The 15528-nt window shown below is 33.3% G+C and overlaps 1 protein-coding gene across 1 annotated transcript; it reads left to right on the top strand.

Annotated features, from left to right (window-relative positions):
• The first annotated feature begins 7828 nt into the window (after positions 1-7828).
• Positions 7829-15108, top strand: LOC129319291 (U11/U12 small nuclear ribonucleoprotein 35 kDa protein-like). The gene is made up of 8 exons (XM_054964308.1): positions 7829-8250; positions 8330-8427; positions 9978-10029; positions 10561-10631; positions 12463-12553; positions 12639-12714; positions 14190-14268; positions 14519-15108. The coding sequence occupies exons 1-8, from the start codon at positions 8088-8090 to the stop codon at positions 14855-14857; spliced, it is 969 nt and encodes a 322-aa protein (XP_054820283.1). The 5' UTR covers positions 7829-8087; the 3' UTR covers positions 14858-15108.
• The last annotated feature ends 420 nt before the right edge of the window (positions 15109-15528 follow it).

Raw genomic sequence — 15528 nt, 5'->3', positions numbered from 1 at the left:
TATAAGACCTTTAGGTTGTGTTATGTACACTTCCTCAAGTAGACATCCATTAAGAAATGCTATTTTAACATCTATATGCCATATTTTATAGTCATAATATGCTACAATGGCAAGGAGGATTTTAATTGATTTAGCCATTGTGATTGGTGAAAAGGTTTCATCATAGTCTACACTATGAGTTTGGCTGAATCCTTTTGCAACCAATCATAACTTGAAGACATTTACTTTGCCACCCATATCAGTTTTCTCCTTAAAAATGCACCACGATCTAAAAATAATGTATTGGTGGCCAAGAATGAAGAAGGAAATTGCTAAATTCATAAGTAGATGTTTAACTTATGTAAAAGTCAAAATAAAGCATCAAAAACCCTTTGGTCTTCTTTAACCTTTAGAGATTTCCAAATGAAAATAGGACCATGTTACTTTGGATTTTGTAATTAGATTGCCCCAAATTCAATTAGGCAAAGATACTATTTGGGCCATGGTTGATAGGTTAACCAAATCAACTCATTGCCTTCCCATAAGGATTGGTAATTCCTTAGAAAAACTTGCTCGATTATACAATCAGGAGATAGTAAGATTACATGGAGCACCGCAAGTATAGTTTTAGATCATGATCCTAAATTTACCTTAAGATTTTAGGGAGCATTACAAGAAGCTTTTAGTACTAAATTACATTTTAGTACAACTTATCATCCTCAAACAGATGGTCAAATAAAAGGACAATTTAAACCTTAGAGAATATACTTAGGTCATATACAATAGATCAAGGTGAAAGTTAGGAGAAATACTTACCATTAGTAGAATTTGCCTATAATAATAGTTGTCAATCAAGCATAGGAATGACACCCTACAAAGTTCTTTATGGTAGAAACTGTAGGTCACCTCTTTTCGAGTTTGAGGTAGGAGAAAAAGGGTTATTAGGACCTGAATTAGTGCAAAAAACCATAAAGCAACTTGAGTTAATATGAAAAAGAAGTTAATTGCTTAAAGTAGACAAAAAAACTATGCAAATCAAAAGAGAAAATCCTTAGAATTTGAGGAAAGAGCACATGTATTTTTTAATATTACTCCTATAATAGGGATAGGTAGATCTCTCAAGTCCTGAAAATTGAGCCCAAGATATATTGGACCTTTTCAAATTTTAAAAAATATTAGGCCAGTTGACTACCAAATTGCCTTACTACCTAGATTTGTAAATCTTCACCCTATATTTCATCTATCTTAATTTTGAAAATATGTACTTGATACTTCAAACATATTGGCAGACGAAACAGTGCAAGTAAAAGAAAATTTAACGTACCATCCTAAACCAGCCAAGATATATAGTGAATTTTGATCAAAAATATTTGAGGAATAAAACTATTCCACTTGTCAAAGTAGTATGGGAATGGTTAACCCCAAAAGAAGCAATGTGGGAAACAGAAGAATACATGCTACAAAAATTTCTAGAAGTATTCAATTAAGGTATATCATGAATTTTAGTGATGAAATTCATTTGAAAGAGGAATGAATTGTAACATATAAAGTCCCATCTCACATTCGGGCTTTAACATTCCACATTACAGAATCAATAAATTAAAATCAAAGTAATAGCCCTTTATTTGTTTTCAAATTGTGGGATCCCAACTTCTTAAAATATATATTCAAATAAGAGGGCTAGTGAAAGTGTAAACATATCAAAAAGACTCAAAATACTACAATTCTCAAACCTAAAAAAGGCCATACGCTACGGCATGTGGCATTGAGCCACATGCTCTATTTTTTACTGTGTCATGTACCGCGGCGTGTTGGTCCAAAATTTTTACTGTCATTTGATAGCAAAAATAATTAACTTTTGATATGCGCTGTTTTCACACTTGATGTTTGATTAGAGTAATTCAAACGGCCACACGAAGCTTACAACATATATTAGCTAATGGAATAATTTTGGACCTAATCTGACTGTCCGATCTAAAATTGGACATCTAGGTATAAAAAGTCACTTTTCTTTTAAAAACTTGTACCTTAAGTGCTCAATTCTCATCCCTTGTCCCATTAGACCATTTCAAGCCTTGAACCAGGTCCAAAAAGACCACATACACCTGATTGACATCACAATACACATATATCACATCAATAGCCATTTTGGCCTCTTAAAGCTACATTACACAATAGTGGTCTTATATGAGGAAAACACATATACAATACATATTCACATATACGACTAGACTTGTTCTACTTTCAACCCTCTAATCTTACATATGGGGCTCCACCTCACCATATGGTTGGGAATTACAAGTGTACTCAACTCTTCCAAATGGGGCTCTACCTTATCATTTGTGTCAAGTTCTTACCATTTGTGTTAAGTTCTCAAATCACAACATAAGTCACATTTAATTCACAATCAACACATATATACACAAGTGGAACAAGTTTCAACACAGCATATACTTACTTGATTCGCATTTAAGCCTACCCACGTACCCTCTATTAGAGAACCCTCAGCACAATGCAACATCATATACATATATACAAGCAAGTTTCACAATACAATCCACTACCAATCGAGCTACTCCTTCCTCGCTTTCTTTTTCGGCCTTATTGCACTCTCTTCACCTGTGTTCAAAAGCAGTGAAGTGAGATATACATCCTAGTAACTCAAAGGTAACCCTAATTACTAGTTAGTAAGCGAAGTCATAAATAAGCGATAAAGTAGCATGTGTATCTGTAAAAATAATATCATATGTATATATAGAAATTCATTCTCATCAATCTCGTTATGCTCATGCAATGCATTCCTGGTTCTCCCTGGTAGAGTAATCTCTACGCCTGGACTAGGACTTTTAGTCACAAGGAATAAGGCCCACTATACCATTATTCAGATTGGATCATTTTCTTTTTGTATGGGTGGTCTCCTAGGTCCATCATAGCAAAGTCAAGCTCTATGTTCTGGATCATCAGGTACCCTAGCCTTATATAGAGTAGGACCACGACCCCCTACCCTAGTCTAGGGTAACCTCGTGGATCATTTAATATCCTAAGTCCGTTATAGCAGAGTCAAGCTCTACGCTCTGGATCATCAGGATTTTTTCTCCTAGGTTTGTCCTAGCAGAGTCAAGCTTAACGTTTTGGATCATCAAGACTTCTTAGACCTTTTCACGGTAGGACCATGTCCCCCTACCATAATTTAAGATATATCTCGCAGATGTGATGTATGTCAATACACATGCTGCTTTAAATTTATTTCAATCAACATTCCCACATATGCATGCATACTCTTTCACAATGCTGCTACTCTATTAGTTCACAATGCAATGTACATAGTTATATTAAAATACTTGTAAATAATTTTATAAACAAACAGGTAAAAATTTTACTCTAGTTACCATTAACCCTTGCTATTAAGGGTTACCAATCACACTAAGCTCCCAAAGGTGCAGATTCTCATGAGAAACTTCATAGGTGCTCAATCTATATAACACAATGCCTCTCAGCCAATTTCCATCACATTTCATAGGTATTGATTTGGCTAAACCAAATCCCTTAACGTATAAAACAGTTCAATTGAACCCTTTACAATTCAAACAACCATAACAATCTCCCAACACATCACTCAACTAAAATTTTGCCATTTAACCTAACTTTTTGGCCATTTTAAGTCTAAATCCTCAAAGCTCAACCATTCAACTCTATACTAGTCATAAAACCTTAGTTTGTATTTGATATCTCATTTTAAACCTCCTTTTTGGATTACAACACCTTAGAATCTCATGATTCGATTTCTCAACCAATGAAATTCAATGAAAAGAGGTAGAATTAAAGCTTGGGATTACACGATATTTACCCAGCAAGTTATTAATCGAAGCAGACTCTCGAGCTTCAAATATTGCTTGCCCTAGTAGAGATGGGTTCCTCTACCCCTCTAAATGTGTCTCTAGCTTTCTCCCTTCTATTTTCATGAGCTGTTCACGTTAACTTTAAGTGATTCCTAGATAGTGCGCCATGACGTGTGGCACATTAAGAAAATTCTCACTTGTGCTTGCACATTATGCCTTGAATTGTCTTTTTACCCTTTAATCCTATCAATGTAACACCCAAACAATACAAAATATCAACTCAACATCCAAATCAAAATCAATCTGCTAATTACTAATTTACCCCTGATTAGCAACTAGTTCCTAGGATTGAAATTCAAAATGTTACATAATACCCTCCAATATATATATATATATATATATTTATACACTCCAAATACAATTCCATTTTGATACACATAATGTACATAAGATTTTATAAGTAAATAGGTATCGTATGATGTAATAAAATATATATAAGTAGTAGTAATAACAATAATAATAATAATAAAATAAATATATACATAAAGAATAAATATAGGATTCCTTTAAGAATTTTGGAAGATTTATATGTTCCTTGTATTTTACAGAATACTGATCAAGATACTAATTATTTAATTTCCAAGTTTTAGTATTAAAAAAAAGAAAAGGGGGTGGATGCCATATAAAAAAAAAAAAAGGGAAGAAAAAGAAGAAGAAGCATATGATGTGACCAGAAAAAAATATGATAAGATAAGAAGTTAAAACAAAGGAAAGGAAAAAAAACATGTGAAAGAAGATAGCCTTGAGATTTTGGATGAGGTCAACCAAAAGGAAACAATAGTATATGGTAATTTAACTTTGCCCTATCTATTCATTTGAGCACGATAACCACTCACATCTTGCCTATAAATAGCAACCTGGGAGAAGGAAAAAAAATGAGAGAGTGGGAGAGCTGGGAAGGAAAAGAAAAGGAGAGAGAAGAAAAGAGAAAAGAGAAAATACAATAAAATCTTTCCTAAAAAATATTTTATATCTTTTAATTTGTATTGAAATAATATGTTTATTTTTTAGCTAATATGTTTGTTCAATATCTATCAAAATTCTCTTATTTGTTATCCTGGTGCTCTTATATATATTTTAATTACACAACCACACACATATTTAGGCTAATATATATATATATATATATATATATCTTCTTTATAGGCTTGTTCCATTATTTTCATAATTTTTTTTGGACAGTTAGGTGATATATGTCTTAATTTTTCATAATTGCAACATTTATATTTTTTGGGCCTTTTGTTATAATTTATTCTTCTTTTCCCTTTTCTTTTAAAGAATTTTCTTAGTTTATATCTCCTATATTTTTTATAATATTTATTTTTTGGATATTCTTTAAATTTGATTTTTAATCTTCTTTTCCTTATCATAAATTAGGAGGAATAAAACTATCATCAGGATCAAGAACAATAAGTATTACAGCTATGATAGGATTAGTATTTACAAACAAACATAAAATTTATAAAATAAATAAAGAAAAATTAACAATTGATAAATATTTGATGCCAGTATTACAAGAAATTGAGTTAGATCTAACAAAAATAACTATACCTGAATAATTAAGATTAGAAATAGATAATACTATACATTATTTTGAAAAAAATAATTCACAAAGATTAATAACAAATGATATTATAGGACAAAAATCATTAAGAATAGATACACCTACTCGAAATATAAAAATAATGGAACAAGCTTATAAAAAAGATTTAGAATCTATAGGATATGATGAAAAATTATCTAAAATAAAAAATAAATTAGATAAATTAGATACAAAAATTTTTAAACTAAAAATAATAAGTGAAACTGAAATGAAAAATAGTGAATTAGAAAATGAAACCTGTTATATGTATATGATGAATAGGATAGAAGATGAACCTGAAAGTAGTAAATTAAAAAATGGTGCCATTTTTCTTTGTTTTTCTCACTTTTTGACATTTGGGTAACCCGACTTCACTTCGAACTCAATATCCTAGAACTAAAATTACAACCCCAAACATTTGTTAACTCTCTGTAACCACACATCGCGTTAATTTACTTAATTAATCTCATTTATTTAGCTAATTATGGGTTAAATTCTCTAGAATGTTAGAACACCACTCTTTGTGCCATGGCCTCCACTATTTATGCAACAGCCACCACCATTCATGCAACAGCCATCTACGTTGATGTCTTTGCTGCCGTCACCTTTTTATATGTAGCTCACTTCAATGAGGATGATACCTCTAAACATGCCCAATGGGCATAATTAGATATTTTAAAAATGTATATATGGATTTTTTTTTGGTGTATTATGTTAGGGGATACTCTGGTATATTTTTAATGTAAGTACAAAATCCCCTTCTCCCATACTTGTTAGGAATGCCTAGAAAACCCACAAGTTGACCCGATATAATTTGACTATATGTAAATATATATATATATATATATATATATGATATTCCCTAAATGTGTGCAGGAATAGTCCTTCATGACTTAATTTGTAGTTTAATTTTTGTTCCTTTAAATATGGTATTATAAAAAAAATTGTACAATCCCCTTTAACTTTTAGATAAATCTAATTGATGATAATAACGTCAAAACAAATACAAAAATATTCCAAACTTGCTAACCAATCAAACCATCCTGAGGGGGAGGGGGATATATAAGGGAGAATCTATAGTTCATAGGTGGGACATAATACCTTCGACTGGGTGATACTACTACTAAAGATGTGCTCAAATCAATATACACGATTCATCCAGTGGAGCTTATGGGTTTAGTTAGGGGATATGGAGGATTGGATAGATAGGATGATCATGTGAGAGTGTAAAAATTAATTTAAAAGAAAAATGGATGTGTATATGTGAATATATGAATGAGAATAATGATATAATAGTTTTGTTTATTGTTTATAGTTATTCCTGTTAATAGATAATTTTGAATTATTTTGGTTATTGAGATATTTATCTCACCTGATGGTTACTATTTTACAATACCTATGACTGGAAGCAACTAAGGGAAAGATTGAGGCTAGTGGAAGGATATTCACTATATAGCCTCTTGAGTTTGTGTAATGAAATTATTTTGTTGTAAATATAGTAATGTTTATAAGTTGCCATAGATGCATTTACATATAGCGTTTGATGCACTTGTGCATTCATGTGTGGGTTTTAGCCATGGAGTGTGTAAATGTGTGAAATGATACAAACTATGAAAAAGGGGTTAAGATGCTAGTGCAAGTACATGATTGTATAGTCTGTATTGATGAGTATGAGGAATTTGGTTATATGTGAATTTATGAAAGAGGGCCCCACCATGCAAAAAGAGCGAATTAGTGGCCGAATGGTAAGTTAGAAGTCTTGAGGACTTCTAATTACCAAATGTGGTATAAATCGTAACGTTAGGGAGGACATTATTGCTTTCCACATAATTCTACATGTATCTATGAGATTGAGTATGAAATTATGTTTGCTCATTTGAAATGGAGTATTTGTTTCCCTCCTTTTCCTGCTAGAATTCTTGTATTTTATATATTCATACGATTGAGTCCTTGGGCTTCCAAAATAATAAAAAGAAGTGCTTCAAATTATTGTTTTTTGACTTAGATCGATTTTAAAAAAGTTGAAGCATTTCAAATTGTTTGTTGACACAAAAAAAATTAAAGAAAACCTTTGAAATCATTTCATTATTGGATCTTGGACATATTATAATTTTAAATTGAATCTTTTTAAAAAGAAGATCTTTTACCATGGCCTATTTCAATTTCCTAATAAAATTTTAATTATTGAATTAGCCATGCACTTTACGTGTTTTTAGCCATTTACATGGCATCATCAAATGATATAAATTTTAAAAAAAAATTGTTAATTTAAAATAAGAATAATCACATCTAAAAAACTGACAACAAAATTATTTATCGATAAAGATCAATATAAACTTGTTTCTTAAATGGAAGTTTTTATTCCTTCCAATTTCCTGGAATGTCTATCTCCCGAGGCATTTGTTCGAATTCTCAAAGTGACCAGGCCGCTCATGCCAATTTTTGGTATTGCGTTCCTCTTAGTCGCATGAAATGGATGAATTGATTGATTGATTGTTATTTTTCCCAAGTCCGGGAGGGGTAACAAGAAATCTAAGGCTCCTCCTAAATCAAAATTCACCGGCGGCTCTCAGGATTTGTATTTCAGAAGTTCTCTTCTCCGATACTGCGGTGGGGAGAAAAGATTGATGGAAGTTGACAAGAGAAGAATGGGTGGTGGCAACAACATAAGCTCAGTATTCTATGCAGACTCATACCATCCCATTCAAGCTGGCAGCATAGACGGGACAGATATTCTTCCTCACGATAATGCTGTTTATCGAGCTCTTCTCTGTTCCTCTGCTGGCCTCTGTATTATCTATCTTCCCCTTTCTTCTTCTGAATTTTCTCCTCCAATTTTCCTTATCATCTTCCTAATTCGTTTTTGCAGACGACCCATTTGGCGATCCCAAGGCCACGGGCGACCCATATTGCACTGTCTTCGTAGGCCGCCTCTCTCGCCTCACCACAGAAGAAACCCTTCGCAAAGTAAACATTCTGCTCTGTTTGTGCCCCCCTTGAAAATGGTCATCGCCAACTACTAATTCTGAAGACGTTCGATTTTTTGTTTCTTTTAGTTTCGAACAGAAATTAATATGTTCATTCAAATTAAGATAAACTAGAGCGACTCCGTGCATTAGTGTGTTTTCTTATAATTTTTATAGATATCTATATTGATAGAAATAAAACGAAAATTATTGCAACTAGATTGTGCATTATCAAGACGTTGGTTTGTTCCTTCTAAAGCAGTAATACAAGACAATAATATTCACTTCAAGCATGGCATCACTCTCACATTCTATGATAGTGAGTTATCTCTCTGATGAACCAGGATGTGCGTTGGGCCTGAGTGAGCATCATGGACTCAATTGAATGTTTTAAATGTATGAGTTTCTTTGCGGAACTGACCTTTGTGGACTGCAGAAATTTTAGACATTAAGATTTTATGACATATTAATAATGGAAAATGAACGAGACTGGTAAATATTTCTCTTACCTGGGAAGTGGATGATCAATTTGGGAATATTAGAAGAGTGAAAGAGACTTTCAAGGGACCAAATGATTTTATATAATTCTTTGTGCTACTTAGCTAGAATGCAAGCTCCCATGGAGAAATAAGAAGATTTGCAATGTAATGCTTCCTCAAATATTTTTTATAAATGGTACAGAATGGGCTTGGTGAGATTAAAGCTTTATTCATTAGATTCATATCACTCTTAAAGACTAAGGTTGAATCTGTGTTAGTATTAGTTCAATGGCAATGAGTTTGATTAATTCTCACCCTGGGCTATGCCTTGAATTCCTTGGCACTACATGTTTTCCAAACCAGATTTAATGGCCAATGTGCATTGCTCAGAATCATGCATTGATACCTTCATTTGAGAATTCACATGACGTGTACAGTCTACTGGGTCATGGTGAATTGGCTTTTAGCATGCCTTCTTGGAACATCTTGTGGTTCAAACTTCTAAATGTGTTAAATGTGCTATCTTGAGCAAGTCAAATTATTTCCACAACTAGTTTCTCGTTTGAAAGTCTCACAAACGACTGATGCATTATACATGGGTTAATCTCTTAGCAGTACATCTCATATACTGGTGCTTTTCCTTTTTGTTTGATTAATAATAGTTCCTCCGATGTACATCTACTAGTGAATTTTGGTTTTCCTGTCATAAGTATGATTGTAAAGATGACTTAATATATGCGTACATGCCAGAATAAGTATTGGACATTTTCTGTCTTTTGTTTAAACAACTCAGCCCCTCCCTGGGTTTGTTTGCTTTGTTTGGTTTTTATGGTTTTCTTTTTTTGTCATAAAAAGTTGAGCCTTATATATATATATATATATTTAAAATATTTCCCTAGAAGTTTCATTCAGGCAAGTTACCTTATAAATGCAAATCAGGTTATGTATTTAGCATTAGGATGTTTGCATTTGTGTTTTTTATTTTCTTAGTTGCAGATTGATTATCCTCAACATTTTTTCTGTCTAATACAATTTCTTCATCTGAAGGAAATATATGATTTTGGCCTTTCAGGTTATGAGCAAGTATGGTCGGGTGAAGAACTTACGCTTGGTTAGGGATATTGGTAATATTTTATAACTATTTTAGACCCTCTTTGGTTGTCAATATTTTGTAATAAATTATTGTGATTTTAGAAAATAGCATTTCAGATTTGAGGACATCTTTTATCATTGCTATGCCATTTGAGAACTAGTTAATATGTAAAGTCTCTAAGGAGATAATTATTTTGAAATTAACATAAACTACTGTGGATAAAATTAGTGCATGCGAATTTATCAATTATCATACATGAGTGGGAGCTTTTGATGTGTGCTTGTCTTTCCCTTTCTTCAAATGAAGTTGATTAGTTAGCAAAGATGGTGGAGAAGGCTGCTTCTTACTCTGATGTTCAGTTATCGAATGATTTATGCTTGATCAGTGGTTTATTTATTTGCAGCATCTTGTTTAGTCAAACTTTTGTTTCAAACTCCCACCAATTGTTTATTTGTTTTATGCATTTGTATTTGGAATATGTAGGTTGTGATCACTCTTTTAGAAATTCTATTGTCAAGGCATTGGAATTTTACCTTCTTAAATTTCCTGGCTTTCATTGTAGTAACTGGAGCCTCCCGTGGCTATGCTTTTGTTGAGTATGAAACTGAAAGTGAGATGCGGCGTGCTTATGAGGTACTTTAACTTGTTACATCTTATCAAAATTGAGCAATCAATGAATGTTTACTTTTAATCTGAAATATGTACTGCTTTATCAATGTTTTTTTGGGTAGTTCTAGCAGAAACAGAATTTCAATTTCAGAGCTTGTCTCCAACCATATTCATTTTGTGGTAATATCCTAAATAAGTCAACACATGGAAGAAATGAGATTGAAGAAAAAGGAAATTGCATTAGTGGAAAACGTGCATGAATCTTTTACACGATTAACTCTGATAACAAGTCCTCTTGGAGCGGACTAGGCTTCAGATACGAAGTAGTTAAGTTTTTCTAATGCTTTGTACACTTCGTAGACTCCTATTTATAACATTAAATAAAATTAAAATGCAATTTATAAAATTGAATACTAAAAGCAAGGAAAGCATAAAAGCAGTGTGCAAATCATGCTACAGAAGATAGCTATTTACCCAACCCCTCCGGCCCTAAAAAAAGAAAAATACGCGATATTTCTTCAACTGAAATGTAACTGCTTTAGCCCACTGTGTCGGTGCTGGAAACCCCCCTACTCTTATTCCCACGTTTCAGCCTCAAGTCTTTAATAATTGTTGCTGTTACGGGCTTGTATCATATTGGCTGGGACAACCACGGGTGATGTGCAGTGCATGTAGAGACTTGTATCAGTTGATACAATTTTGACCTTCCTTTTTCAATAAACAAACTCAAACTTCTTGATTTGCTGTATAGGCTCTTTGGAGCTTCCAGTAGATTTGGAAACTGTAATGGAATATATTAATATTACACTTAACCACTTCAAAACCCCAATGCTCATGCTGCTTTTAGCCTTCTTTTCTTCTTTTGCCTTCTTTAATGCGAGATTCTGCCCCTCAACTTGATAGGCAAAATCCATTAACTGTTTCAATGTTTTGGGATTTTCCAACCGTACTTTTGCTTTGATTTCTTCACTCAAGATATTTTTAAAAATATGCATCAAAACCTCTTCTTGAATATTATTAAGTGGTGCAGGGGGCATTTCAAATTGCTCCCTGAACTCTGATAGAACCCATTTGCTTCAGGGCAGCCAGCTGCTCATAGTTGTCTCCAGTTTGGTGACAATGAAAACGCTTTAGTACCTCCTGCTTAAATTCTCTCTAAGGATGGATAGGGGAGCGAGCTCCACTTATTGAAACCTGTTAAGAGCTTTCCCTTCAAGACCCACTATAGTACCATCCACCTTTTCATCGTCTACTATGCTATTAGCTGAGAAATAGTGCTCCCTTTTGAATTACCACCCAATGGGATCCTCACTCAAAAACAATGGTAGCTCAAGATGCCTGTGGTTCTGCCCCTCCTTTGTTCCCCCAACTTCATGAGTCCTTCTAGTGGCATTTTCTTTGGCTATCCTTCCTTTGTTGCTGCTTAATTAATTTGAAACATGTAATATTGTGGTGAATATTTTTAGGCAATGCAGCATCATACTGAACTATTGATTCCTGAAGTTTGTGTTTTATAATTATATATTTATTATAACCTCAATCTTGACCTGCAGCTTTAATAGCTTTGGTCAACCTGGGCCAGTAAATAAGTGACACAAAGTAGCTGATTGGATAGCCATATATCAAGTACCTCTAAATCATTCTTCTACCCTGTAAAGAGGGGTAGATGAAGACAAAAAAGAACACTTATAAAAGTTGATTGAGATCTCTTAGTTAATAATATTTCTAAAAGTTTGGTTGATGATAGAGCACAATGCCATGTTGCAATCCATATAGCCAATCCCACCTAGTGGGAAAGGCTTCTTGTTGTTTTAGGAATGTTAATATCAGGGATTTTAATTTTCTTCATATGCAGGATGCTCATCATTCTATTATTGATGATTGTGAAATTCTAGTTGATTATAACAGACAGCAGTTGATGCCTGGGTGGATTCCTAGAAGGTTAGGTCAGTTGAAGTAGTACATTCCGTAAGCTTTGATGCTTGTACAGTACTACTGATCCATCTGATTACTTTATGTTCTCTGCTGCAGGTGGTGGCCTTGGTGGTAAGAAGGAATCTGGACAACTTCGTTTTGGGGGAAGGGAAAGGCCATTTCGAGCTCCTCTGTACATTTCGGTTCTTTTTATGTTTAAGCTCTTGGATTCAATAGTTCACGCTATGAACTATTAACACATATTTTTTAGTAAGGGCAAGACTTATATACTCACTCTTATATATTTAATATACTTTCATCCAATCAAATCAAGGCATGTGGATTTTAATTTGTTAATATTAATAACAAAAATTTATTATAGAATAAATAATCTATAATAGATACACATGTCTTGATTTAATTAGAAACAAGCACTTTAAATATATAAGCTTAAGTATATAAGCTTTCCTTTTTAGTAATTAGCTCTCTCTCTCTCTCTGAGTAACTCATTACATGATGGTGTTATATTGAAGTAGTAATGACACTAATGTAACTTAAACATTCTGACACTACATTTATATAATTAGGAGTCAGTGTTTAACTTTAGTTAAACTTTGTAAGAAATGTTTAAATAGTTCTAATATTCATTTTTTATCAGAAAATATATTGAATGCCACCTGTCAAAGGGAAAAAAAAAAAAGGTATAGGCTAGGCAAGTGGAACTTTAGTTTTTTCCTCTTGTAATTGATAGAATCAAGTTCCTTTTATCCTCTAGTTATGGGAACAAATGCTAGAAATCATAATTTATCTGAAGCCAATTATTTTATATTTCTCTTGATACTCAACTAGCTCAGACATTTCATGCAGTTTATTGTTAAGTGTTCTTGGATATGGATTTAGAGGCCCACACGGCCATAGCCAGTATTGCAAACCCAGTTTACACTGAATGCGTGTTTGGCTGGTTTTATTAAAATGGGTTTGGCATCTCAAATCTTAAGTTTTCTCAACACAAGTAGGTTGCTTTTGCTAAATTGTATTTTCGACACTAAGTTTTCCCTCCGCCATTTTTTACAACTGATACCCAAACATGCACCAAGTCTATAAGAAATAATGGAATTGACATGCATCAAATAAGTGCATTCCGAGGCTTTTTCTTTTCATAGTATTTTGGTCCTGTATATACTCTTCAAGTATTTTGTATCCCTATTTGGGTTTATTTCCAGTTTTGAAGTCATTGGTCAAATTAGAAGATTTACTTGTTAAATAAAAGAACTACTTCATAGTGATTCAAATATAAAAATACAAATGGAAAGATGAAGTCTAAGAATGAAATGGGTGGAAGGGAGGAAAATGATTTTTAGAGGTGGATTGTGTATTGAAGGATTAAGCTCCTTACAGTGATTAAATGGTGCAAGAAAACTCGGATATTGTGAATCTTGGCTTTATTTTATAGGGATTCTTATTCAAAAATACCTCACTTATTGATTGAACCAATAATTTTCGAAACAATTAAGAATATTTGTTCTCAATCTAAAATGTTTGATTGGTGTGTACTTGGGTAGGATATAGCATCATTCTGGTCAAATTAATCTCTATAGCCTTTATTCTGTTGATTGACTTGTGGCTTTATTGATTTAAATTATAAATTCATTTCTTCAATGTATCCAGGAGACCAATACCATACAAGGATTTGGAGAGGCTTGGCATTCCACCACCTCCTGAAGGAAGATACATGTCACGCTTTCAGGTGATTTTATTTTGCAATTTGTATATAATCTTTTAGGATATTGATCCCCAAATGGATAAATATTTGACCCAGCATTATCATTTGTCTACTAGTATTTTTATTTTTCACATTTTTGTTTTCCTGTTTACTGTTACTGCTGAAAAACCAGTGGTTATCGATAGTTTGTTCAATCAATATATAGTTTTCCAAACCAAAATATCCAAATTGTAACTTCCTCGATTAATTTCTTTCATGTCTTGTATGATTGAAGATCCCATCACCTCCTGGAATTAAAAAGGGTGATCTAGACAGGGAAGAAGGCTCTCGTAGAAGGAGTTCAAATAATAGGATCGAAGGTGCCATCAAATCTCTTGCTGATGGGAATTGTAAGGGTAATTCAATTCACCGAGAGGACTATGCTCATCAAAGGAGCTATGTGGAAAGGAGAGAGGAGAGAGATGGGCATTACTATTGTAGGAGTTTCTCTGACAAGGAGCGTCATTCCAGGAGATCTGATGAAAGGAGGGAACACTCTCGGAAAAGGAAAGAAAGAGACGAACACTCTACAAGGAGGCCAAAATGTGGCCGTCATTCTCATCGTGACGAATAATGGTCAATTCTTCATCATCCAACCTCTGTACAGTTCATTCAAGGTGAGATATATGGTGCTGAGTATGGAAACTTAGGTTAACCTATTCAGCTGAACCAATAAGCCGTTACACTATCACTTTGACCAGTTTAATAAAATGTTTTGTTTACAACTAGTTTGATCATGATTCAACTACATTTTTTACCATTAATCCTTGAATCAGTGTGTTGACTGATTTTATAACCAATCCAGTGTCTAGTACCTTGATTACAGTGTCTCTGTCTTTGTTGGGATTGCATGGTGGGTATCTTCCAAAAGTCTTCGATAGAAGCGTGAGTGGATCAGAAATTTACAGTAAGATAGAAAACATAAATAATCAATGCTTAATATCATTCTTCTGAGCTCAAGAAGGGCATTATTAGGAGTAGCGATGACTTATTGATGAACAACAATCTCAAGAGTAACAACGTCCGTGTTGAAAGTGAGTTTTGAGGTTCTTATTTATAGTGGGAGGCAAGTTGGTATTATGTGCATCTAGGATTGAAATGATATGTCAATGTCATGTAGAAAATGAGCATCCATTTACAAGCGTCAATTCTTACTGTTAGTTTGACCGAAAATAGATTAATTTTGCTTAATGGGAACTTCAAAGTAGCTGCTCATTCACAAAAATCTCCCATTTTGAAATTGAC

This window comes from Prosopis cineraria, unplaced genomic scaffold, assembly GCF_029017545.1.
Source record: "Prosopis cineraria cultivar Desert tree isolate PC_DT_omini unplaced genomic scaffold, ASM2901754v1 PC9, whole genome shotgun sequence".
Lineage (NCBI taxonomy): Eukaryota > Viridiplantae > Streptophyta > Magnoliopsida > Fabales > Fabaceae > Prosopis > Prosopis cineraria.
This window is presented reverse-complemented; position numbering and strand designations above follow the sequence as displayed.